This window comes from Xiphophorus hellerii, chromosome 13, assembly GCF_003331165.1.
Source record: "Xiphophorus hellerii strain 12219 chromosome 13, Xiphophorus_hellerii-4.1, whole genome shotgun sequence".
In the NCBI taxonomy this organism is placed as follows: Eukaryota; Metazoa; Chordata; class Actinopteri; order Cyprinodontiformes; family Poeciliidae; genus Xiphophorus; species Xiphophorus hellerii.
The window spans coordinates 16217987-16242058 of NC_045684.1; the positions used below are offsets into that span (position 1 = coordinate 16217987).

General features: G+C 42.4%; 1 protein-coding gene across 2 annotated transcripts; it reads left to right on the forward strand.

Moving 5' to 3' along the window:
* Window positions 1-173: 173 nt before the first annotated feature.
* LOC116731428 (ankyrin repeat and IBR domain-containing protein 1-like) lies at window positions 174-22247 on the forward strand. Of its 2 annotated transcripts, XM_032581161.1 has the most exons (21): window positions 174-380; window positions 5604-5938; window positions 10823-10994; window positions 11069-11200; window positions 12052-12243; window positions 13100-13217; window positions 13307-13527; window positions 14279-14367; window positions 14448-14592; window positions 14751-14911; window positions 15101-15189; window positions 15414-15544; window positions 15824-15958; window positions 16604-16690; window positions 16790-16856; window positions 16936-17081; window positions 17178-17356; window positions 18204-18255; window positions 18403-18459; window positions 18609-18732; window positions 20185-22247. In XM_032581161.1, exons 2-21 carry the CDS (start codon window positions 5751-5753, stop codon window positions 21486-21488), a joined length of 3789 nt encoding a protein of 1262 aa, XP_032437052.1. In that variant the 5' UTR covers window positions 174-380; window positions 5604-5750; the 3' UTR covers window positions 21489-22247. The 2 variants fall into 2 exon arrangements, with proteins under 2 accessions (XP_032437052.1, XP_032437053.1); XM_032581162.1 differs by lacking the exon at window positions 18403-18459.
* The last annotated feature ends 1825 nt before the right edge of the window (window positions 22248-24072 follow it).

Below are 24072 nucleotides of genomic sequence, written 5' to 3' on the forward strand. Positions count from 1 at the left end.
TCAACGCCACAGTAAAAATAGTTTTTGTCCTGTTCCCCTTAAAATCTCATGTAATTTAGTCAGCGGTCTGTTTGGCTCTGTCAGTGGGCGGAACCCCAGAGTGATACGTCAGCCATTGCGTCACTTGTGTTGGGGGGGGCGGAGTGGGGAATCGTTGTCAGAACTGCGCCTGCGCACTGTATCCGGTCTGTTCTGTGTTAGCAACAACAAAGTGAAGCTGGAGCAGAGTCCGTGTCGCCTCTACGCTGTCAGCAGCATCTTCACTTATCGTCCTCCGCCGGGGTCCGCTGGCTGGGAGGATGGTTGGACGAAACGGCAGCCGGAGAACCGAATGACATTTGTAAGACGATGGCTGTTGATGCACGCCAGTTTCCAAACGCGTAAGTAAGAAGCAGTCCGGTTGTAGTGTTGGTAGTTGGGAGCTAACGCAAACCGCTAGCGTTTAACCGAAGAAGAAACGCGGAGAGACAGCTGGCTAGCCGCGGTAACAACGCCGAGGTAGGCTGCTGGTTTTTTGGGTGGTAACGTTTCTCACCACAACACTCTCGCTTAGCAGACGAGCTGAAAACAGGTTAGAGCGAAGACGACGCTCCTGACCCGCAGCATGTATTACACCTGGCCGTTGTTTGGTTGGTGATTCATACAAACTGTCAGCGGGTTGAAACAAAGGAGCGTTTAGAAAAAGAAAAAAAAAAGACCGAGGTGCAGCATGGACAAACACATGCAGAGAGAAGTCGGCTGTTGTTTGCTTGGTGCTCCATTTCGTGCTGACACACTTCGGAGGATAACCACCCGAGGTCTGACCTGGATATTTAACTGATAGATACACTGCGACCCAGCTAATTTCGTTAAAAGTCGCTCTGTGTGCCATTACAGCTGCTGCTGCTGTGTCCGACTCCAACAAGTTTTATGTCTGTTTGGGCAAACAGACTTTGTCCTGCAGCACTTTATACAGCAGCGGAACAATCCCTACTTGAACTAAGTTAATGTGTATCAGATGATGGGAACCATTCACGCTCCTGCAGTTGTTATTGATGTATTTATTGATTTCACTAAGAGTGAATTGCTATTCACTCCTAGTGAATAGCAATAACTATTCAGATATAGTATAGCTAACTATATCTTAACTATATCTAACTATATCTTAAAATCAAAATCACACATCAACGTTGTGTTATTCTATGATTACATAAAAACCTTGAATAAATGTATTATTAGTTAATAAAGGATTAATTTAATTATACCTGGGGTGGTTTCAGGTATTAAGGAATACCAAGGTTTTATTAAGTTACAGTTTCAGTGCTGCTATAATTGAAGTAAAAGTCTTTATAATGGGAAACATGAGAAATAACTGGAGTGATCAGAGTTTTCTTTAGCTGTTTACAACCTGTATTTATACAGACCTCTCCCTCCCTCACCTATTGCTGCATTTTGCTTTTTAGCTTACTACTAGAAAGGTTTTCTTTGCTTACAGAAAATACAAACTCTTGTGTTTGTAGATGTTTCCACTTGATAAAAACATAGGCTGTCCAGTCTTGGAACCCAAAGTACTTATTAGTGTCACACCACTTAGGTATAGCATTACTGACACTAGCAAGTGTGCTGAATAGCATAGGTCATGTCTTTATCGCAACTCTTAGCAGTTGGGATCTATCAGGCAGCAAGTGGGCATTGTGTTCTCAAAGTTGATTTGTTAGAAACAGGAGAAAACAAAATTGGCAGGCATTTGAGTGAGGTTGACAAGAGCCAAGTTGCGATGGCTAGATGAATTAGTCGGACAGTCAGCAAAACTGCAGCACTTCTGAAGTATTCCCAGCCTGCAGGGGACATTATCTGTCATAAGTGGGTCAAGGAAGTAACATTAGTGAACTAGTGAACTAACATTAGTGAACTAGTGAACTAACATTAGTGAACTAGTAACAGGGAAGCGGTGATGCTGATGCATGTCGAGGCCCAAATTTTTTCTGTAGAAAGCAATGCTGCATCTGATACACTAGTGTTACTGTACACTGTACATTGCAGAGGGCAAATGTTGGGTTTTTATGGCAAGTTGCAAACGACATGTCTGTTAAGCAGCCAGCTGCATGCCTGAGTAAATAGGCCTGACTAATTAACCAGCTAAAACCAGCTTAATATTTCTTGCACAGTGAAATGTTATGTTAATGTATCAACATTGACAAAACAGAATGTAATTCTAACATTTATTTATTACCTTTAGCAAACAGAATGTTAGATTCTATATTAGCAGTAGGACTAACTTATTTTTCCATTTTAGGTGAAAGCAAGTATATCATACCTGATATACTCATACTTTATATACTTGCTTTGGATATATGTAAGAGTGAGATTGTGGTATAACCACCACATTCTCAAGAACATATTTCTGTTACTGTAATGAAAGTTATGGGTTGTGCTATTTGTGTCTTTACACCTTAAGCATCTCTTCTTTAAATGTGGGGGAACATATTTCAGCCAACTTACCCTCAGTGTGCAGCAACACATGGAGAAAGGGCGCCGTAGGCCTACTCCACCCAGCATACAGTCAAGAAAAGCTCTGGTCACTATGGCAACTTCTCTGGCATCTCATTAAAAGAACTTTAAAGAGCAACAACCGTAACATGGAAACATTTTTGCTGTTGTGAAACCTAAACTTTGCTACTGGCAACCAGCCGTCACTGTCCACTAAAGTGTCTGCATTTTATCAATCAGATTATCGTTGTAAAGTTTTTCACAAGTTGGCCTTACTAATAAACCGAGTAATTGTTTTTTTGTTCTCTAGCTCTGTAATCTCTTACTATTCCTAAGCAATATGAAGTGTTTCAGTTGTTCTGTTGCATGAGGCCTGTGCAGCCCTGTGGAATAAATTAAACTCATTACTGTGGATTTTTCCGACATCGGTCAGACCTCCGTTCTCAATTGGATTTAAAACTGAGAAGACGAACGTCTAGTTAACAGGAAATTAGTCAAATGTTTCAGCTCCAGCTGACCACTAAATGATCAGATTTTACACCACTAGATAACTTACAGGAAGACTGCCAAGTTCAAGACATGTAATCCTTTGAATTCCAGGATTCCTTCTTGCCCAGACTTCCTGTCCTTATTTAGTAAAAGAGGCAGGCAAGATATGCACAGAGGTGAAGTGAACTGGAAGTAAACTAGTGCGCACAAAAAGGAGGGAAGCAGACAGACTGACCCATTAACTGTTAGAGCCCACTTCACTACTTGGTTTTACACAAAAACACAGAATCCAGAAGTGTTTTGGGATTATTCTCAGTCTTAGCAGCTTCTGTTTGACCCTTGTGTCTCATCTGTCAGCGTACATTTTCGCTGTCTGTCAGCGCAGAGGAGGGGGGGAGGCACTCATCCACGTTATTCAAATGTTCCCAAGTCCGGGCAGTCAGCGGCCAATTGTAGCCAGTCTAAAAAAGGGGGCTCTTTGTGAAGGCCAGACAGATGGCCATAGAATGAAGACTGTAATGATACCCTCAGCAGCCCAGCACACACACAGACTCATGCACTCGTCACACACTCCGCTCATTACAGGACGTCGATGTGTGCGTTCAAGACAGGCGTAGCTGTTTGTGAGGAAAAGGGAGAGGTGGGGAGGATCGGGAAGGAAACGAAGCAGAACACGTTGATAAAGACGGTGCAACATGTGAGCAGAGAAAGATGCTGCTTGTTTGTGTTTTTTCCCTGCATCGCTCCATTGTTATTGTTTTTGCAATATATTTAAAAAGTTTCTCCTGTTGTTGGGAAGAGATGGGAGGATTTGCAGTGTTGTGAAAAAGTATTTGCCCTCCTTACAGATTTCATTTCCTTTTTTGCTTTTGTCACATTTAAATGTTTCGGATCATCAAACAAATTTCCATATCAAACAAAGATAACCTGACTGACTGAAAAGAAGCTGTCCATAAATAACGATCTATTTATTTATTAAGGGAAAGAAAACTAATGCCACCTCTCAATGTGTGGAAACCGTAATTTCCCCCTTACTAATGATTGGGATGACCAAATTTTGTGGGTACATTCAAAGCTGGTAAGTAGATTGGATCTGGGTGAAAACATGGAGAAGGCTAAAAGATCTCAAAAAGCAATATACATGGTGCTAATTATTTCAAAAGAAATTCAAATGAGTAAAAAAGTAATTGACATTTGTTGGTGTGAAATGGTTTACAAAGTCAATCCTAAGGCTTTGGTACTCCACCAAATCACACTGGGTGCCATTATCCAAATATGGAGTAAATATGGAACTGTAAGAACTCTTCCCCGGAGCGGCTGGCCTAGTCCAAAACAACATAGACTCATCCAGATAATCCCAAGAGAATCAAAAATATTTGAGGACTGCATGCACCAACTGCTTTAGTTGAGGTCAATGTTCGTGAATCAACATTAATGTGAAAGGCAAGCGTTTTTATATTCCCAAATACTTTCTTGCTTTATGTCCTGAGTGATTTGATGAATCTGAAGGAATCATGCACTCACTTCTCTCAAACACAAAATCCTGTTGGAGAATGTTAGCCCATCATTTCCTGACCTTAAATTAAAGCTTATTTTAATCATCTAGTGGGACAATGAGCCAAAGTAAATCTACATGTCTATCCTGAAGGGCTCAAAACAAACCAAATGAAGGTTTTGTACTGGTCTAGTCAAAGTATGGCTTGAGATTCTTTGGTATGAGTTTAAGTAGGTGGATCATTTTCCAATACCATCCAGTGTGGCTAAATTAAAACAATTCTAATAAGAAGAATTAGCCAAAATTTCTCCAAAGCGTGGTAAAACACACTGATTGGTTGCTGCCAAATTTATTCGGTTTAGGGGGATATTACTTTTTACCATTAATCCAGATTGGTTTGAACATCTTTTTTCTGAGCCTGCGATAAATAAAATCATCATTTGAAAATTGCCTTTTTTTTCACAGAGATCATATTTGTCTGATATTAAGATTTATTTGTCTGAAATATAGAACTGTTCCAAAAACATAAGAAACCTACAAGCGGCAGATACTTTTTCAGATCACTGTACCGTGTAAGCCTCCTCTGTGGGAGCAGCCACAGTTGTGATTTTTGGGTTTAGCGCCTGCGAGAGAAAGTAAAACTGATTTGGCTTGGTACTTTAGTGCTGCATGGCTTAACTCACTCTCAGGCCTTCAGTGGCTGGAAAGCATATCAACTGTGTAATATATGCAGCTACTTGCCCCTAGACTCACAGTGGCCAGCTGTGGTAATATTGACAGCAGTGCTTTTCATCATCTGACTTACTGATCAATAACTTGGATATCATTAACTGACTCTTCTAGCTTGGCCTCTCTCTTATCTTCCTTCCTTTCTAGCTCCTTCTCTGTTTTCTTTTATGTCTGGTGAGATAATGTCCTCACTGCAGAACATCAGCTGATCAATCGATGCAGTGATTGATTGAGGCTTTCTCCTTCTATCTTTCTCGCTTTATCTCTACTCCCAAACTTCCCGTCCTTTTTTTAACCCTCTCCCTCTTCTTTTCCCAACATTTGCAACCTATTTCTTTCCACTCAACTCAAACCTGGTCCTCCTCTTGTGTCACGCAGTTCCCTCCAATCAATCTCCTGCCTGTCTCTCTCTTATGTGCAGGGAAGGAGGACGCAGAAACATGTTGCTTTAAATTGTGACCTGCGGTGAACGGGGGAGGCAGAACAGGAGGAGGAGGACTGAGGCGTAGGCAAGCATTGAGTGATCTGCCACAGCTCCCAGTTGGTGGCCCACCGCAAACGCGACGCAATGGGCAACACGGCCACCAAGTTCCGCAAGGCGTTGGTGAGCGGCGACGAGGCGCTGGCCTGGCAGCTGTATGAGGGCAACCCTCAGTTCAGGGACAGCCTGGACCCGAACGCATCATACGGAGAGCAGTACCAACACAACACACCTCTGCATTACGTATGCCGCCATGCCATGACGCGGCTGCTCAGGTTTGTTATTTAGATCTTTTTTTTTTCTTCTTCTTCTTCTTTTTACATTTTTAAGGCAGAGTAAAAGGCAATGAGTCATCAGTGAATTTATTGCAATGTTAGATAGAAAAGATTATCTTCCATATAGAGTTTCTAAATGACCCTGCAGTCCACAAGGAAATGCATCAGCCTTGAGTACAAGGGAATATCTAATCTTATTTAGTCTGATATGAAGCTGCCAACTAAAGCCTCAAACATAATCAGTGACATCAGGGAGCACTTGTGATAAAATTTTGTTCCAGGGATAATTTGGAGTCTGAGTCTAATCTCAAAAAAACAGCTCTTGAAATTTCAGTGCACTGCTAAGTTTGTTGGCAACACTGATCAGTAGCAATTTCTCCACGTACCTGATAATACACTCATGGGAGAAAGTAAGTTTCCACAACTATTAATATATTCTCAGTATACCCTTTGGTTCAAAACCTTCTCTGAGAGCAAAATCTTGAAGCTGCCATTTTCAGTCGCTTTAAATCCTTCCCAGCCTCCTCTGAGTTTTAGTCTTTGACTGGGCTGTTGCAAAATCTCCACTCTTTCTTTTTTCCCAGCCACTCTGCACTACATTTTTCTAGAGTCTTTGAGATAATTGTCCGGTAACTTGCAGTTTCAATCAAGCTCTCGCCATGACAAAGATGACCTCACATTCAGCTCAAAATTACAGACTTACATTACAGCTGGTGGTAAACCCCAATCATTACCCCTCCACCGCCGCACTTATCAGTTGGTATGAGTTGTACGTGCTAATATGTGGTTTTTATCTTTTCACCAAACATGGTGTACTGCTTTACAGCCATATGTCTCCACTTTCATCTTTCCAATGGCGGCCATTTCAAAAGACTTTTGGTTCATTCAGATGTTGCTTTGGAAAGCCAAGCTGTACTGCTGCATTTCCTTTAAGTGAGAACAAGGTCTTCCTTAAACCATTTCAAACCAGCCATTCATGTCCAGTGGTTTTTTAATTGTGCTTTCATAAGATTGAACCTGTTAAGTTAAAGTTAGTTGTCGCCTACATGGCTTGTGTGAACTACAAATGAGTCTTCTTGTGGCTTTCTTTCAACAATAGACACTCTTCCATAAATCTTGGCAGCTTTGCAGTAACTTGTGACGTATTAGACTGTATAATATATCGCAATTTCATGGTTATCGCAATGTAGGGCTGTGTAATTTTATCGATTCTACGATATTTATCAATATTTATTTTCCTCAGAAAGTATCAATGTATCGATACATTAAATCCTGCTTTGAGTTTTATGTCAAATCCACATGAATTAAATGACAGCTATCACATATGACATATTTAATCCAGTTGCACATGTACATTAAAAATGACATGTAATGAAACAACCAGTTACAACTGATTAATTAATGAAATGAAATAGATAAATTACATGATCTAATATAAGGGAATGAGACAAAAAAGGTTCCTTTTCTGCATAACCAAATAAACAAAGCACATGTATAACAGATGTATAACAAAAACATTTATTATACCAGTATTACACCATCAGTTCAATTAATTCAATCCAAGTCTTTGGAAGAGTCACAAAATGTCACCAAAATCAAAGTCCCTCTAAAATCTTTCAGAAAATCTTAAAAGTGTATCGAATCATAGCGAATCGTATAATTTGCTGAATATTGTGATATTCAGCAAATGATTCTACGGTGTACCTCTGTCTTCATTATTCTGCTTGTTATACTAACAGTCACCTATAAAGTTAACTTGTTTCTAAGAGATTTCTGGATGATTTGCTAAGACATTACGGTTCCCTTTTTACAGCCCATATTAGAACCTTGACCAAAGTTTTGAAACCACAGACAAGAAAGTTTCTCAGGTTGAGCGTCAACCAGTTCTAGAAAAATGGGTTTGAGTTGAACATAAGAGGATAGATATGCTCTGCTGTGGTTTTTAAATAAATTAGGTCATGGGCTTTGGGTTACAAACTGAAGACAGGGACAGAACCGACCTCAGAGCATGCATTCAGGGGGAAAAAAGTTCAGTTATATATTTGCCTCTTGGATAAATTTTACTTATATTTTACGAGCTAACTCTTGAGAGTCCCCTCTACTTAATGAAAGTGCAACGCTGAATCTCCACAGCTCCCCTGTAAGAGTATTATTAGATTTTAATCCACTGCATTGTGCAGTTGGGAGTCTCCGTTTCTTCACATTCGATTAAAGTAGCTGCACACAGACACAAGCACCGGCACAGCAACAACTGGAGTGACAGCAGCATTTGTCAAGGCAGGAAACATAAAGCAGATCTGCTAAGTCTTAAGCCAAAATGCCAGGGTCAAACTAAAGGAACACATATGGAGTGAGAGATCATTGTAGCTTTTTGTACCTCCTGTAGAGATTATTAAACTGCTGGCTGTGACAAAGACAGCTGGATCTTTCCCTCAGTTGCCTTTATCTCCTCCTTACATTTCTTAGGCTTGTTTTTCACGATTAGAACAGGAAGCTTGTTTGAAAAGGCCAGTCAATTATCTGTGCATCTGCATGTGTGCAGGAGCATTTAGGATTTGAGGAGGGTGGAGGGGTGAGGGGGAGGGAGGGCGTTGGAGAAAACCACAGTTACTTAATGTGTCTGTGTCTGAGAACATTGCACACGACAAATCAATTGGTGTGCTATTTGTGTTCCTTTCCACTAACCTATAATAGGGCAGAGAGGCGTGCTGAATGTTGAGCTCTGCTTCTGATAAGCATCGGAGGAAAAGCTCCTTTGTTCCAGCAGGCTCGCATGGATGGAGACAAGTGGAGAAATCTCAGACAAAATAAAGACTAATATAAGAAGACATGCTTGGGTTCAGTAGTTTTCCTTTTCCAGATTATTTTTAACATATCTGCTCCATGCTTATTCGTGCTCCTGCAGTCGGCCCTGTGGGTCGGCTTGACATGTAATCCTCTGAGATGGTGAAACTGGGAGAAACAAACACAACTATTTCGGGGAAAAGGGTGCAGTTCAGGAAGTGTAACCCTTCCTCCACAAGAAGTGAGTAGGAAGTCTTAGAAAATATGTAAATAACCACCCCGACTCATTGAGAATGTTTAACCTCTATTGTTCAGAGACAAAGTAGGAAGCATTTAGTCTCGGAGCTCAGATTTACCACTTGCCTTTCGAAGTCTAAAAGGTGACCTCCGCCAGCCGCCGTCCCTGTTGGACTCGACTCCATTCAGCCTTAGCGGAGGGCTTTTGTGCGTGTAAATGTGTTGAGGTGGGGGGTATTGGTTTGGAGCTGAGAGGGAATAATTAGCGATTATTACTGTGTGAGTGAAATGGCTGTGTGCTGTGATTAGAGCAAAGCTGCAGGGGCTCGTGGCTGACAGGATAAGTGGGTCGAAAGGGGAAAAGGCTGGACTGCACTTTCGGAAAACATTCAAAACTTTGAGAACGTTCAGATCTGACACTAAGAGCCATCCTGGGTGATCTGATTCCATCTAGGCAGCGGAAAACACAGGAGTGAATGCGCTCAAAAGGATTTTAGGACTGATGTCTGAATGCAATCTTTACTAGCAGCAAAGTCCTGGAGGTCTTCTGGTTTAAAAAAAACATTCTTTGGAGAGTTATGGGAAAATCAAAGGACTATTTCTCAGCTTTTGGTCAACAAATTAGCCTCTTATTCTATGATGTTTCACAGCGTCCATGCATCAAGTCATTCCAACTTTCTGAATGTCTCATACTTGCTTTAGCAATCAGTGGTTTAATATTACTTTCTGTAATGCACTCAGTCTACTGTAAGGAACTATGATTATGTGATTTCATTGAATATTACCTTCCAGTCAGAGGTCACTAAGGGTTGCATTAGTTCCATCAATGGTCATAATCACTGATTTTGTAAGAGCTATAGCTAGCCGAAACAAGGGTCAATGAAAATTTGTAATCTTCTTGAATATGATATGCAGTGAAAATAAATTATATGCAAGTGATTTTACAATTGTTAATTAGCATAATTTATATAAAAAAGATTTAACTGTTAGCTGATCTGCAGTTGTACAAGCACATTGGTGTGAAATGAGGGAACAAATTAACAAAGCGCCGAATTCACTTTGAGTCTGAATTTTGAGATATTATGTATATTTTGGGGCTAATTGTATCATTTAAGATATTAATAGAGTGTATATATATATATATATATATATATAATTTTTTTTGATTCCTTCAGGCCTGTTAATGTAGTATTTATTGTTCAGCTGAGGAAATTTATAAGCAAGTATTATTTACTTGGATGCAACGATGGTCACTGTAATCTGACGCATTTTTAATATGACCTGAGAATGACCACTATGAGGCTCGTCTATTTACATCTGAACAGTCTGTGGGGAAAACAACCCCGATTAAGTCATTATCAATGAAATAGACCTTTTACTTTTTTGCTGTCACATCCTGTTTTCTTTTATTAAATTCTGATTAGAAAGACTTGGGTCTAAAATAATCAAGTTTTCTAAGGCCGTACCGTTTAGTCAAATAAAAAGCATGGTGCCAACTAAAAGGCTCTAATCAGTAAATGGGGGTTTGACAGACAAATGGCAGAAGGAAAACTGTTTGCTAAACAGAACTGCAGCAACATCCTGACTCCTGCAACAGGCACATTCATTTAATCCCCATGTGTCAACCAGCATGACGATTATCTCCGAGATGCTGAACAGAAATGGTCAATATTCTACCATACTGCCTCTCCTACCGCTTCTGCTATTCATCTTGAGCATCCTGACTTTTTCACACATCCTGACTTTCTCTTCTTCTGTTTGCTTTCCATATTATTCAGTTTTGATTCCTTCAACACTCTATTTTATTACTTCTTTTTTTATACATATATTTGAGTTTCACCTGCTGTTTTCTGCCTTGGCTAGGTCGTTCCTGTTCAGCAAAGAGGGAAACCCAAACAAGCGTAATGTGCACAACGAGACATGCCTCCACGTTCTGTGCCAAGGCCCACAGATCCTGCTGCTGCCAGAGGGAGCGCTCTCTCCACGGCTTGCCCGACCGCAGAGGGACGAGCAGCGCCGCGCAGACTGCCTCCAGGTACGAACGCATCAACAACACCATGCCCTTTATGCAAATTTAAGATATAATAATGAGTTTCCTCCTGAGGACAGATGATCCTGAGCTGGACCGGCGCCAGACTGGAAGGAGGCCAGTATGAGAAGGCCAACGTGAACGCCACTGACAACCACCACAGCACCTGCCTGCACTACGCCGCTGCTGCAGGCATGAAGAGCTGCGTGGAGGTGAGACCAACCCTGTTGAGACAGTATATTTATATCTTTTCTCCTTTTTTCACAAGCTTTAAGCTTTTTTACATTTCCTGAAAGTAAAGCCGCAAAGCCCAGTGTATTTTATTTAGATTTTACATTGTGCAACTTTGGTGTGAAAGGAAAATGATGTTTTGTTTTCTAAAGTTTTTCAACATCTAAAAATCTGGAAAGTTGCGACAGACTGGCGGCCTGTCCAGGGTGAACCCCGCCTCTCTCCCAGAACGTTAGCTGGAGATAGGCACCAGCACCTCCTGACCCCACTAGGGATAAGGGTGTAAGAAAATGGATGGATGGATGGAAAATCTGGAAAGTGTGTAAAACTGAGTCAATCTTATAAAACCCATCATTTTCTTTACTAATTTAATGAACTTTAGCAACATTAGAAAACACTACAGTACATTTCCACTGCTGATAGATAGTTTTTATACTTCTTAATATTCTACTACCTCTATAAAGGTTTGCCTCAGTGTATTATAAGCCTGGCGGGCCACCAGGCTTTACTTGTGCCCCCACCAGGCTTAGCATTGCTTATTTATTTATTTAAGTTTTTTTTTAAATGTTTAAAACTGTATTATTGGTGTTCAGATATTAATATTCCAACTTTACAATAACACATAATTATCAAGTGATATTATTAGATTTCCTGTCAACTTTAAACATTTTTAAACTCAAACACGGCGGGCTGCTGGATGAATGACTGCCGAGCGCCACAACCACTGGGCTTAGCAAGTTTTCTGGGGAAACCTTTCTCTAGGTTGTCTTAACTTTGTCACCTTGTTTCCTCCGATGTAAATTCATTCTCATGCTCTTCTCCCGGTGTGTAGCTCCTGATCCAGAGCGAAGCTGATCTCTTTGTGGAGGACGAGGACAAGCTGACGCCTTGCGACCACGCCGAGCGACACCACCACACCGACTTGGCACTCAGCTTGGAGTCGCAGATGGTTTTCTCCTGCTCCTCGGCTCGGCAGTCAAATGGAGACACACACGGTGAAAGCCGCCTGCCGCAATACAAGGAGGTGAGAACACTGTCACGAGATCTGGGGGTTTCCTGCTTGATCAAGTTATTTTTATACCTGTGTCATATCTTTGTATCGATTTTTTTTGTCACATTTTGCTTCAGAACTATACACATGGCTGAAATGATTATGTAATGACAATCAGAATATTTCCCTTCTTCTTTTTTTTACTAATGTCACCTAGCAGCACAGACTGTGTTTGTTTATCTTACTTTAATCGTTACCTTTCAGATACATCTTTATTTTGTCAACAAAATGACTTGGCAAAGCTTTCAAAAGGCAAAGTTATTGCAGTTCTAGAAAAATGTTGTTTTGAGAGTAAAAAAGAAGCACCAAAAGTGACCAGTATCATAATTATTGGACTCTCAGACTAAATGCTATAACCAGTGAGGACACCAATGTCAAAGTAAACAAGCTGCCTAAGAACAAACTGTAGATTTGTACCAAATAGATCGCAGCTTTCACATTGTTAACATAGATTTTTTTACTTCATCAACAGAATTGTGTCTTTGCAGCGGTTTTTCTTTAATGAAGGTCACAGCTTAGTGGTTCTTAGTGCATGCACATGCCAGACCTCTCTTCCTGTTTCTCAGCCTCCTTGCATTTAGGGGACCAGCACAGTTGTATAGCAGCAGCTGCTGCCAACAGATACCAGTTTGATCTTTATTCCTGCAGCCAAATCCTTGCTAATACCTAATCTCTCCATCCCACCACTACAGCCACCCCCTCCTGCTCTTCTATCTGTTCGTTTCTCATGATCTTTTTCACTTTCCCAGTTTTATCACAGCACAGTTATTTTCTCGTTTTTGATAAAAGCTGACCTCAAACCTGAATGTTTCTCTCTGTCTCTTTCCAGCCTTACGAGGGACTGAAGATTCAGGATCTGCGCCGACTGAAGGACATGCTGATCGTAGAGACTGCGGACATGCTGCAAGCTCCACTTTTCACAGCGGAAGCCCTACTTCGAGCACATGGTGTGTTTCTAACTTGGCGAAACATGATATTTTAAAATTATATTTCCATAATGATGGTGTAAAGTCTTTTTTTTTTGTCCTTCTTTCAGATTGGGACAGAGAAAAGCTTCTGGAAGCCTGGATGTCTGATGCTGAAGGCTGCTGCCAGCGCTCTGGCGTCACCATGCCCACCCCACCACCCAGCGGCTACAATGCCTGGGACACCCTGCCGTCTCCCCGCACTCCGAGGACGCCGCGCTCACCCCTAACGCTCACCCTCACCTCCCCCACCGACAGCTGCCTGACACCAGGAGAGGAAGGCCTGGCTACGGTGAGAAATAAGGAAAGAGTTCAGCAAGATGCCATGGAAACCATCCTTTGCATCCTGTTATGAAGAGTTAAATTTGTGGTTTGGTAGCAGCAGGTTAAAGACCATCCCTCCTGCTATTCTCTTCTTTCTGTGTTTTTTACTTTCATAAAAATATTTAACGGAAAATTGAGCTAAATCCTGGAAGAAACCTTGTTAGAGGCTATAAAAGACTTTAGACTGAGGCAGGGGTTCACCTTGCAGCAGGGCAGTCACCCAAAACACACAGCCAGAGCTACAATGCTTTTTACATCAAAACATATTTATATCTTCAAATGAACTACTCGACCTAAAGGTGGGAGAGGCGAGTCTTGAAGATCAATGTTCACAGATATAATTTTGCAAAGTTGGTTCCCCCCAACGATTTTCAGGTCACATTGTAACAGAATAAATGATTGATCGACGTGTCAAATCAGGGGAGCTAAGTACTCTGTTTTTTATATTTTTGTTTCTAAGCTATTCCACTTCAGTTATTTACCACTTCAAGTTGTTCCTTTACATTTATTCCCTATAAAATACTTGGTAGCGTTTGGTAACAACATGACAAAATGAAAAATGTGAATACTTTTGCAAGGCATTGCACCCAAGGACTGTAGATTAGAGATAAAAATGCAGTGCATTAGAATCGAACAGTATTGTTTTAAGGACAGTTTTATCACATCCTGGTAGGTAAAACAGCTTATGATTGTGGCTTCTCTCTGTGTTCTCCCTGCAGTGTGGCATCTGTCTCTGCTCCATCTCAGTCTTTGAAGACCCGATTGACATGTCCTGTGGTCATGAGTTTTGCAGATGCTGCTGGGAGGGGTAAGGCCTTTAATTCCAGTGTGTATCTGTATGTGTTCTTACTTTTTGCCGGATTGATTGTTTTCTTTTGTTTTCTTCAGGTTTCTGAACATAAAGATTCAGGAAGGTGATGCTCACAATATCTTCTGCCCGGCCTACGAGTGTTACCAGCTGGTTCCTGTACATGTGATAGAGAGCGTGGTTTCTAGAGAGATGGATCAGCGCTACCTGCAGTTTGATATCAAGGTAGAAACATCATGTTCAGCTTATTGGAATCAGAATCAAGGGAAAGATTTTTTAAGTCCAGTTTGTGTTTGTTTTTTAAAGTGTTGTGTAACCTTTTCCTCTCTGCTTTCCAACATTTATCTCTGTTTTTTTAACCTCTCATGCATGCTGTATTGCAGGCCTTCGTGGAAAACAACCCATCCATCCGCTGGTGTCCCGCGGCTCGCTGTGAGCGAGCGGTGAGGCTCACCAGACCGGGCCCTGGAGACAGCGACCCCCACAGCTTCCCCCTGCTGCCATCCCCAGCTGTCGACTGTGGCAAGGGTCACCTGTTCTGCTGGTAAACACCATGATTTATTATTGTACAGGCATGGATAAACACACAGAGTCCACAGAATTTGTATTAACGCTGTTAGGAAAGCTAAAAGCAGACATTTTATCCCCTCTTTCTGTTGTATTTTAAAGTAACAAGCCGGTTTTGTGCTGATTTCTCTGTGTTCAGCTCTGTTTATTACCCTCGTGTCCGCAGGGAATGCCTTGGTGAGGCCCACGAGCCATGTGATTGTCAGATGTGGAGGAACTGGCTCCAGAAAGTCACAGAGATGAAGCCTGAGGAATGTAAGCCCAACCTCTTTTTCCAGGAACTTTCAGTCACCAGGAATCTTTCTAGCTGAACCACAACAAGTCAGTTTATTGCAGCTGTCAGATCTTTCCACCAGGAAGTCTCCAATATATCTCTTTAACAGCCTGACAGGTGTTAAGGTCTCTGGCATTTGCTGACTGTTTGCCTAAATGCTGGTGCTGGACAGGAGAAATGTTGCTAACGTGTGATTTTGTCACAGTGGCAGGAGTGAGCGAGGCGTACGAAGATGCCGCTAACTGCCTGTGGTTGTTGACCAACTCCAAACCGTGTGCCAACTGCAAGTCGCCCATTCAGAAGAATGAGGGCTGCAACCACATGCAATGTGCCAAAGTAAGCTGCACAATCTCTGATCCGCCTTGTCATTTGTTGACACATTTTGATTAATTGTATGATGTTTATGTGGGTTATTGACAGGATTCAATACAGAGTCTGGAAAAGTCTTTTCCAGGTCACTTTAGGCATATCTGCCATAATGTCATAGCAAACTCTCGTTTTTAATTTTATAAAATGAACTCAGAAGCCTAGAATTTTGTAAATTTTTGTCTGGAGACCCTAACTCTGTATTTCTGTATAAAACAAACGCTGCTGCCTTTCTCTCTCTCCATGCAGTGTAAATATGATTTCTGCTGGATATGCCTAGAGGAGTGGAAGAAGCACAGCTCGTCCACGGGAGGCTACTATCGTTGCACTCGCTATGAGGTCATTCAGCAGCTAGAAGAGCAGTCCAAAGAGATGACTGTGGAGGTAGAAGAAAAAAACGCTCTTTTCTTCTCAGCTTAAAACAGGGCTCTTTTTCACACAGTATGCATTCCCTTTCTCATATTTACATCCACATGTTAGCAAAACGTGTGTTTGTTATCTATTAATAGATTTGTTAATAGATAACAAAGCTATTAAAAAAGATTTTTAGATGTTTAGGCTTCTCTCAAACCAGAATAAGAATGCACACTGCAAAAACACAAAATTAGATTAAAGATATTTATTTTTGGTCTACTTTCTAGTGCAAATATCGTAGTATAGTTGAGATAAGATGAAGCGAACTTGCACGTAACTTTTCAGCAAGCTATATGAGCCTGAAACAGTACTTGTAAGCTAGTTTTGTTTATGGCAGCAGTGGTAGCATAGTGTGTAGATAAATCAGGAAAATGGCAAAGAAAGCCTAAGTGCCGCTTCAAAGTGAAGTAATGTCATTCTTGCTTTTACTCTAATAAGAGTTCTTAAAGTTTCCCACGATCCAGCAACATTCAAACGATCTGAGATCCTGGCTCATATCCAACGTTGATGGGATTTGATGTCCGAATGCTTCACATAATTTAATGTGCTATACACTACCACACATTTTCTAATGAGACTGAGCATTTTTATTTATTTATTTCCATGCTTTTCCAGGCAGAAAAGAAGCACAAAAGTTTCCAGGAGCTGGACCGTTTCATGCACTACTACACTCGCTTCAAGAACCATGAACACAGTTACAAGGTACTAAGCGCATGCTATAGCGATTGGCTTCCTGAGATATGTGCTGTGCTTTTTATGTTTATATGCTCTCTGTGTGTTCTTTCCCTTTCTGTGGGTCAGTTGGAGCAGAAGCTGATGAAAACGGCAAAAGAGAAGATGGAGCAGCTGAGCAGAGCCTTTATTAGCCGTGAGTCTTTGAACTTTGCCTGTTTGGATCCTGCCTGTGCAGCGGAACCAGCTGGATGAATGTTCTTGTCCGGTTCCAGGTGAGGGCACTCCTCCAGACACCCGTTTTATCGAGGACGGTGTGACTGAGCTGCTGAAGACGCGCCGCGTGCTGAAGTGCTCTTACCCATACGGCTTCTTTCTGCAGCAGGGCAGCACGCAGAAGGAGATATTTGAACTCATGCAGGTACTCTTGTCTAATTTCCGAAACGGGAAACCTTTCAGAGATTTTTTTTTTTTTTTGGAACAGGTCGTCCTCATCCTGTCCCCTTGTTTTCACCAGACGGACCTGGAGATGGTAGTGGAGGATCTGGCTCAGAAGGTCAATCGGCCGTACCTCAGGACGCCACGGCACAAAATAATCAGCGCAGCGCGGCTGGTGCAGCAGAAGCGGCAGGAGTTTCTGGCGTCTGTGGCCCGCGGCGTCGCTCCCAACGACTCTCCTGATCCGCCCCGCAGGAAGTAAGAAACAAACCTGCTTATTAACAGTGTCGTTCTTGTTGCTTTAATCTGAAATTCACTGAACATGGAGCTGCTACACAGGCCTGCATAAATATGGGTAAGGAAATTGGGAGCAAAGACACATACATCGTTGTGTCTTTCTGTTCCTTCCTGCTACGCTCCTTCTTTCCTTGCCTTTTTATCCAACCTTCTGTCCTTCTCCCTTAGTTTTTGTGTCCTTCCTCCTTGTGTCCTCAATTCCTTCCTTTCCTTCATAATTTTTTTTGTTCTCCTTCCTTTCTTTTCTTGGTTATCCTTTCTTATGTGTTTTATTCCTCTCTTACTTTCCTAGTGGTATTCTGTCTTTCTTCTCATTCTTGTGCCTTTCCTGTGTCTGGTCCTTGTTCTATTACTCCTTACTTCTTTTCTTCTTTGTCTTTCCCCCTCTATGTCCCACTTCCCTTATTCTCTTGTCCTTTTTCCTTCCTTCTCCCTGTGTGTCCTACATCACATCCTTTTCTGTGTCATTTCTTTCTGTTATTCATCTCTTCCTTCCTTCTTTTCTTTGCTTTCTCCTTCCTCCCAACCTTATGTCTTGCTTTCCTTCCTTTCTTGTCTTTTTTTGTCCTTCCTTAGATATTTTCGTCTGTTGTGCATTCTTTCCCATGTGTCCTATTTCCCTTCCTTTCTTGTCCTTGTTGAGGTTTTTTGAGGGGGGATTGTTCGGGTTTTTTTCTGCATATTTAAAGCTTGTCTCCTAGAAATGTCTGCCATAATTCATATCAACCGTTTCTATTTTGAAATGAGCCATTTAATTTTGAAACTGTGTAAAATATGTGGGAATCTTTTGGATGAATCTGTATTGCAGTTACCCTGGAGGATCATGGGAGTGGGAGTACCTTGGCTTTGCATCACCTGAGGTAGTTGCCAAAAAAAATAATAAAAAACAGCTTTTGTCACATTTTTCATCAGCTAAGCTTCCTAACCCTACCGTTACTGACCTGCCCTTGCATGAGGTCCTGCTACAGCATGACTGCAGCTGACATAGTGTGCTTATGTGTGTTAAGATGGGAAGCCGTCACTCTGTACTGGGAGCAGGAGATCACAGAGAGAGACAGTCGCAGGTAACGTACCATAATTCCCTGGCACAAAGTGCAAATGCATGGCCTATATTTTGTTCCCCTGCGGCTGCACACCTGCTCATTATGAACTACTTTATGAGGCACCTGCTCTGCGTCAGTTTGTAATGGGGTAACGCGACGGCTCTTTGCAGGATTATGCTGACATCCAGTACCGGCGCAGACACAGACCACGACGCAGAGGAGACATGCTGAGTCTGCACAACCTCAGAAGCAGCAGCAACACGCCGGAGACCAGCAGGAGGAGCGATAACACAGGTCCAGCAGCAGCAGCTTTAACGCACTCTCTGCCATTTTATCCACCTGAAGTCTTCACATTTAGTGAGCTTATAACCACAAGATGTACTTGATGAAAATTGATGTGAAAGGTCAACACAAAGTAGTGCATAATTGTGAAGCAGAGTGAACACTTGTAATGATCTTTTGGAGCTCTGCTCATAAATATTCTTTGTAAAACCACTCAAGCCCAGTCAGGTTGGATGAAGAACATTTATGAACATTAATTTTTAGGTCTAGTAACAAAATGTTAGTTGGATTTAGCTCTGGCCGTATGCTCAGGATTGTGGTACTGCTAAGGTGAACCTCGCCCCAGTCTCAAGTCTTGTGCAGCCTCTAAAAGCTTTTCTTCCATGACAGTTCTGTAATTATTGCTCTGTTCGTCCTTCAATCAGCTCTACACAGCAGATTGTAGGTTACATCTATGTGTGTTTGCCGAGTCTCCCACAGGTGCATTTTGCAACTTTCTTTCAACAATAGCTTCCATTATGCCTCTCCATAAAGGCCTGATTTGCTGTGTTGAAAGTTGCACTCCACCTCCAAATTTGGAGTGCTGTTGGTTATGACATAAAATCTCAATAAAATACTCTGAAGTTTATAGTTTTAAAGGGGACCTATTATGCATAACTCACATTTTGTATATTTTTATACTTCCGTTTGTGTCTCAACTATTTTTATAAACAGTCTAAGTGCTTAAGAACAACCCAGACAACTTTTTTGGGTTTCTGGAAAATCAGCCGTTTCAAAAACCTTCCGATTGTTAAATTACAATCAATGGGCACTGTATTGTTACCTAGCAACCCCAGAGGAGCTCTGGACATCACCTAGCAACCCAAGCGGAGCACCAAAACGTTTGGTCAGCTGTGTATCTGTTTGCAGCCATTTTCACGTGGTCGTGTACATGTAGAGTTGGGGGGCGTGGTCAACAGCAGATTATTCGTATTTAAAGTGACAAGAGACCCTAAAACAGCTCAAACGCAGAACTGATCAGACTAAAATCTCATTACCTAACAATGATTTGGTTCAAAAAAGTCATGAACATGTTTTGTTTAGCAATAGACCTACCCTAACCTCTTCAAGGAAGCTGAATAGATCAACTTTAATGTAAAAAGGTAAAAAAGGCATGAATATTGTTGGCCTCTGTACATTTTACCACCAAAAGCTTAAATCTTGTGCAGGTTCCTCTGTTGTTTACTATAAGGGAGCAATTCTCTGGTTTTGACAAATACTCATGCAACTTCTATTCTTGCCTCTATATATAACTGGTTTGTCAGTGCAGCAGACAGCCAGCAAATAGGATTTTACTTTATTGCTCCATCAATCTGGTCCGATCGAAGCACACACATGCCGTGATCACTCAGATCGATTTATAATCCAGTGGAGTGCATCAGGCCTTGTTTCACTGAGATATTTTCTTCTTCTTGTTTGTTTCAGATCCAGCAGAGAGGACAGAAGGTCGCCGGAGAGCCCTGGGCTCCCTTGACGAAGACGACCCCAACATCCTCCTCGCCATCCAGCTGTCGCTTCAGGAGTCCCGGCGAGAGCAGGGCCTGGACGGCGGCGCGGAGAGGAGACCGGGGACGGCGGGCGATCTGGCTGACGTCGCTTTGCACTCCCTCAACATGGAGGATCCTCCGGGAGCCCGAGGCCCCTCCTTCCCCACTTCCCTGCTGGATCCTCCTCGGCCCCCCAACAGGACAGACTCCACCACGATGCAGCCATCCGTGCTCAGCTCCCTCCCCCTGCCGCCCCCTCCTCCCACACTCAGCGCCGAGCTGCTGGAGCTGGGAGACAGCCTTATGAAGCTGGGGAACATCACCACTCCTTACATGGACCCGGAGCCGGCACGCAGCCGCGGCGTTCTCGCCGCTCCTTACAGCGACTGCAGCCACAGACCGGACCAGAACACATCGACTCCACACGCCATTCTGGATCAGATCGCCGTCACAGACCCCCATCATGACAGCAAAGAGCCGAGCTACAGCGGCTCCTATTCAGCTGAGAGTGAACACACTGCCTCCTGTGCGCTGGATTGCTCTCATAATCCCCCCCATCCTGGCGCTTACGGCCGGGATCCGGACGAAGCAGAGCGCTCCTACCAGCCAGGAAGCTCCTACACCGCCGAACATCCCTCCACCTATGCTCTGGACCCGCCCCGGTCCGACCCCCAGCCTCCTGTCCAGCTGTGCCTCCCATCGCCAGAGCTGGAGCCGGAGCTGCTGCTTTCACCGGTGATTCCACCAGGGGGCCCTTTCACCCCCAGCGACCCCCAGAGCCTGCAGGCCCTGGACCCCACAGCCAGCGCTCAGCTGCTGGACAACATCATGGCCTGGTTCAACAACAACATCAACCCCCAGAACAACCCCCAGAACCTGGCTCTCATCCCGTCCCCGCCCACCACGGAAACAGACTCCTCCCCCGACACGCACACCGGTGCCGAGAAGGACGGGACCGCCGCACCGGTCTGGCAGCCCCTGGAGGGCGCGCCCAGAGCAGCAGCCAGCGGCGGCCGTGAGGCCCCGAAGAGGCCCGACTCTCTGGAGCTGGAAAACAGAGACGTCAGAGAGGAGGGTGTGAGCGCGGGGTGTGTGTCGGACCTGTCGCTGGACGAAGAGCACACACACCCGCGGTCAAACGGCCAAGCTGACCCGGCGGCGGAGAGTGAAGCAGACACCGTGCTGCAGCTGGAGAGGGGCGGGTCGTCGGAGAAGTGGGAGGAGCAGGAACACTTGGTGTGACGGCGAGCAGAGAGGAAACCGATCGGAGTGTTTACTGGATGTACCATACTGTTAAAAGATGATGTCACACACAGGTTGGACAGTTTAAGTGCTTTCTGTCTGTTGCTCCAGAAACAGACAACCAATTATTCATGACAACAACAACAACAAAAAAAAAGTTTCAGATTACGTGAAAGAAAATCTGTTGATATCAGAACACATGAACCATGGTTTTTATTTTTATTATTACAATTATTTATCCTCCTGCTTCTCATATTTATTTCCTAAGTTTAGGGATGAAGTGTTGGTGCTGCAATCCAAACTTGCCTCATGTTTTAACACTTGACTGATTGATTGATTATAGGTGATTGCTGTAAACCCGGAGCCCGATGGGTGCGCTGGACAATCAGAGGGGCTTACTTCAGATTCCCGTGCCTGTTGTTGGTGCCAACACACTGATCGCTCCTGCATCGCTCTTACGTTGTACTGTTGTGTTTCTGCTGCAGGGACGTTTAAAGTCGAATCCCTCCTCACAGTGGACTGATTTGCTCGAAGGCACTTCTCAGATGAAAGATTATTTCAGCGCATCTGAAGAATAGTGGAGTTTACATGTACTCATCATGGAGGCCTGGTCATATTTATTTGGGGTTTTAATTGATTTATTTATTTAGTTTATTTCACACTTTGGAATAGTTATGCAAGGGACAATCGTGTGTATTTTCCAGGCACGTAATGCCATTTTATAACCCAGTCAGGTAACTATGTTACTTTCAGTTGTTATCAAAATGCTGCATATATAAAACATAAAATTTAACTACGCAATTTGGCGCCTTGAAATTGGGCCTCTGTCCCTTTAAGAAGCTCCAACACTTTCCGACACTCCGCCTTCAGCACGTCATCGCAACAATGCTCCTCCTTATACCATTTAAGGCCGTTTTTATTAGTGTTGGACTGAGAAGTAGTTGAATAAGTTAGAGATTTTCTCAACAGCACACATGGTCAGAATTATACATCCAGGCTCAAATATGTTCATACACCCCAATATTTAGTTAAGCGCCCCAGGCTAAATGATGTAGTTAATGGTTTTGCTAGCTAAATGATTTAGTCAGCTAAGTGGTTTAGCTAGCTACAGCTGGAATATCAGCAGCTTGTTGATGGCTCGAAAAAGCATACAGATAAAGTGCAGCCTTCTAATTCATATGCAGCTAAATACAGTACAGAGCAAAAGTTTGGACACACCTTCTAATTAAAATGGGTTTTCTTTATTTTCATGACTATTTATAAGGCAATAAATCCCACTTATTAACCTGACAGGGCACACCTATGAAGTGAAAACCATTTCAGGTGACTACCTCTTGAAGCTCATCAAGAAAATGCAGAGTGTGTGCAAAGCAGTAATCACAGCAAAAGGTTGCTACTTTGAAGAAACTAGAATATAAGGGGTATTTTCAGTTGTTTTACACTTTTTTGTTTAGTGCATATTTCCACATGTGTTATTCATAGTTTTGATGCCTTCAGTGTGAATCTACAACATCAATAGTCATGAAAATAAAGGAAACTCATTGAATTAAAAGGTGTGTCCAAACTTTTGGTCTGTACTGTATGTGTAAATACATGTTCATATTTGAGCCGAAGGAAAGACGTTTCCACCCGCGTTTTGCTTTTAAAACCTAATTTGTGTGCTATCTTATGATTTTCAAAAATGGGAAGATTAATTATTGAATCCCCAAATTAATATGACAGTCACAGAGCATCATGGTGTGTCTCTGTAAACCTCTGATCAAAGCTGCATTTAACTCACTTTGGCTCGTAATTTTTGTTTGCAAAACTCTACAATTTGCATCATTTCAAAGTAAATCTCAGCCAACACATTCAGGCGAGTTGTTTTGAAAGGCAAATTTCCAGCGAATCAAAATGTAAAACAATATAATGTGAAATGGTTAAAGAAGTTATTTGAGTGGAGCGTTTTTTGCTGTCATGTAATTCTGATAGGGGAATAACACACAATGCTTTATTAGCTGATATCTAACTTGATTGCGCTCGTTATTTTAACTTTGATGTTGAGGCTCGTAAAAATGAAAGAAATTCACACTACAGCAAAAGTCTTTAAATGCATTATTTTCTTCTGACATTGAAGAGAAAAAACACCTCAAGCGACTTAATTTATTATGTTCTGCTTGATTTAAGAGTTTTGCACATAATATCTGAGACAAAGTAATAGTTAATGTACTGTAAGTGAAAGCAGATCATATCTACTCCTCTGCTGTTGACTGGTACAGTTTGCTGTAATTGATTAGATGTGGGATGGGAATTTACTGTAATTTATCCTTTATTAATTACGACAGAGATGATCTCCTTTCAAGTTAAGGCCAGAGTTTTATTGGTCTGTGTGCCTTTTTTCTTGTATTTGTTGATATTTATTATAGTTTTCACTTTTTAAACCTGCAGAGCAAAGATTTTATTCAAAGAAAACGGAGGAGGCGCCGCTTCAAATACTCATTTGTCCCAAATGAGCCCCACAGTGACGAGGTTGATGTTTAAGTGCATCCGAGGCAGTTTTTAGGAGGTTTTCACACCACAATGAGCAGCCGGTTTATCTGAATGT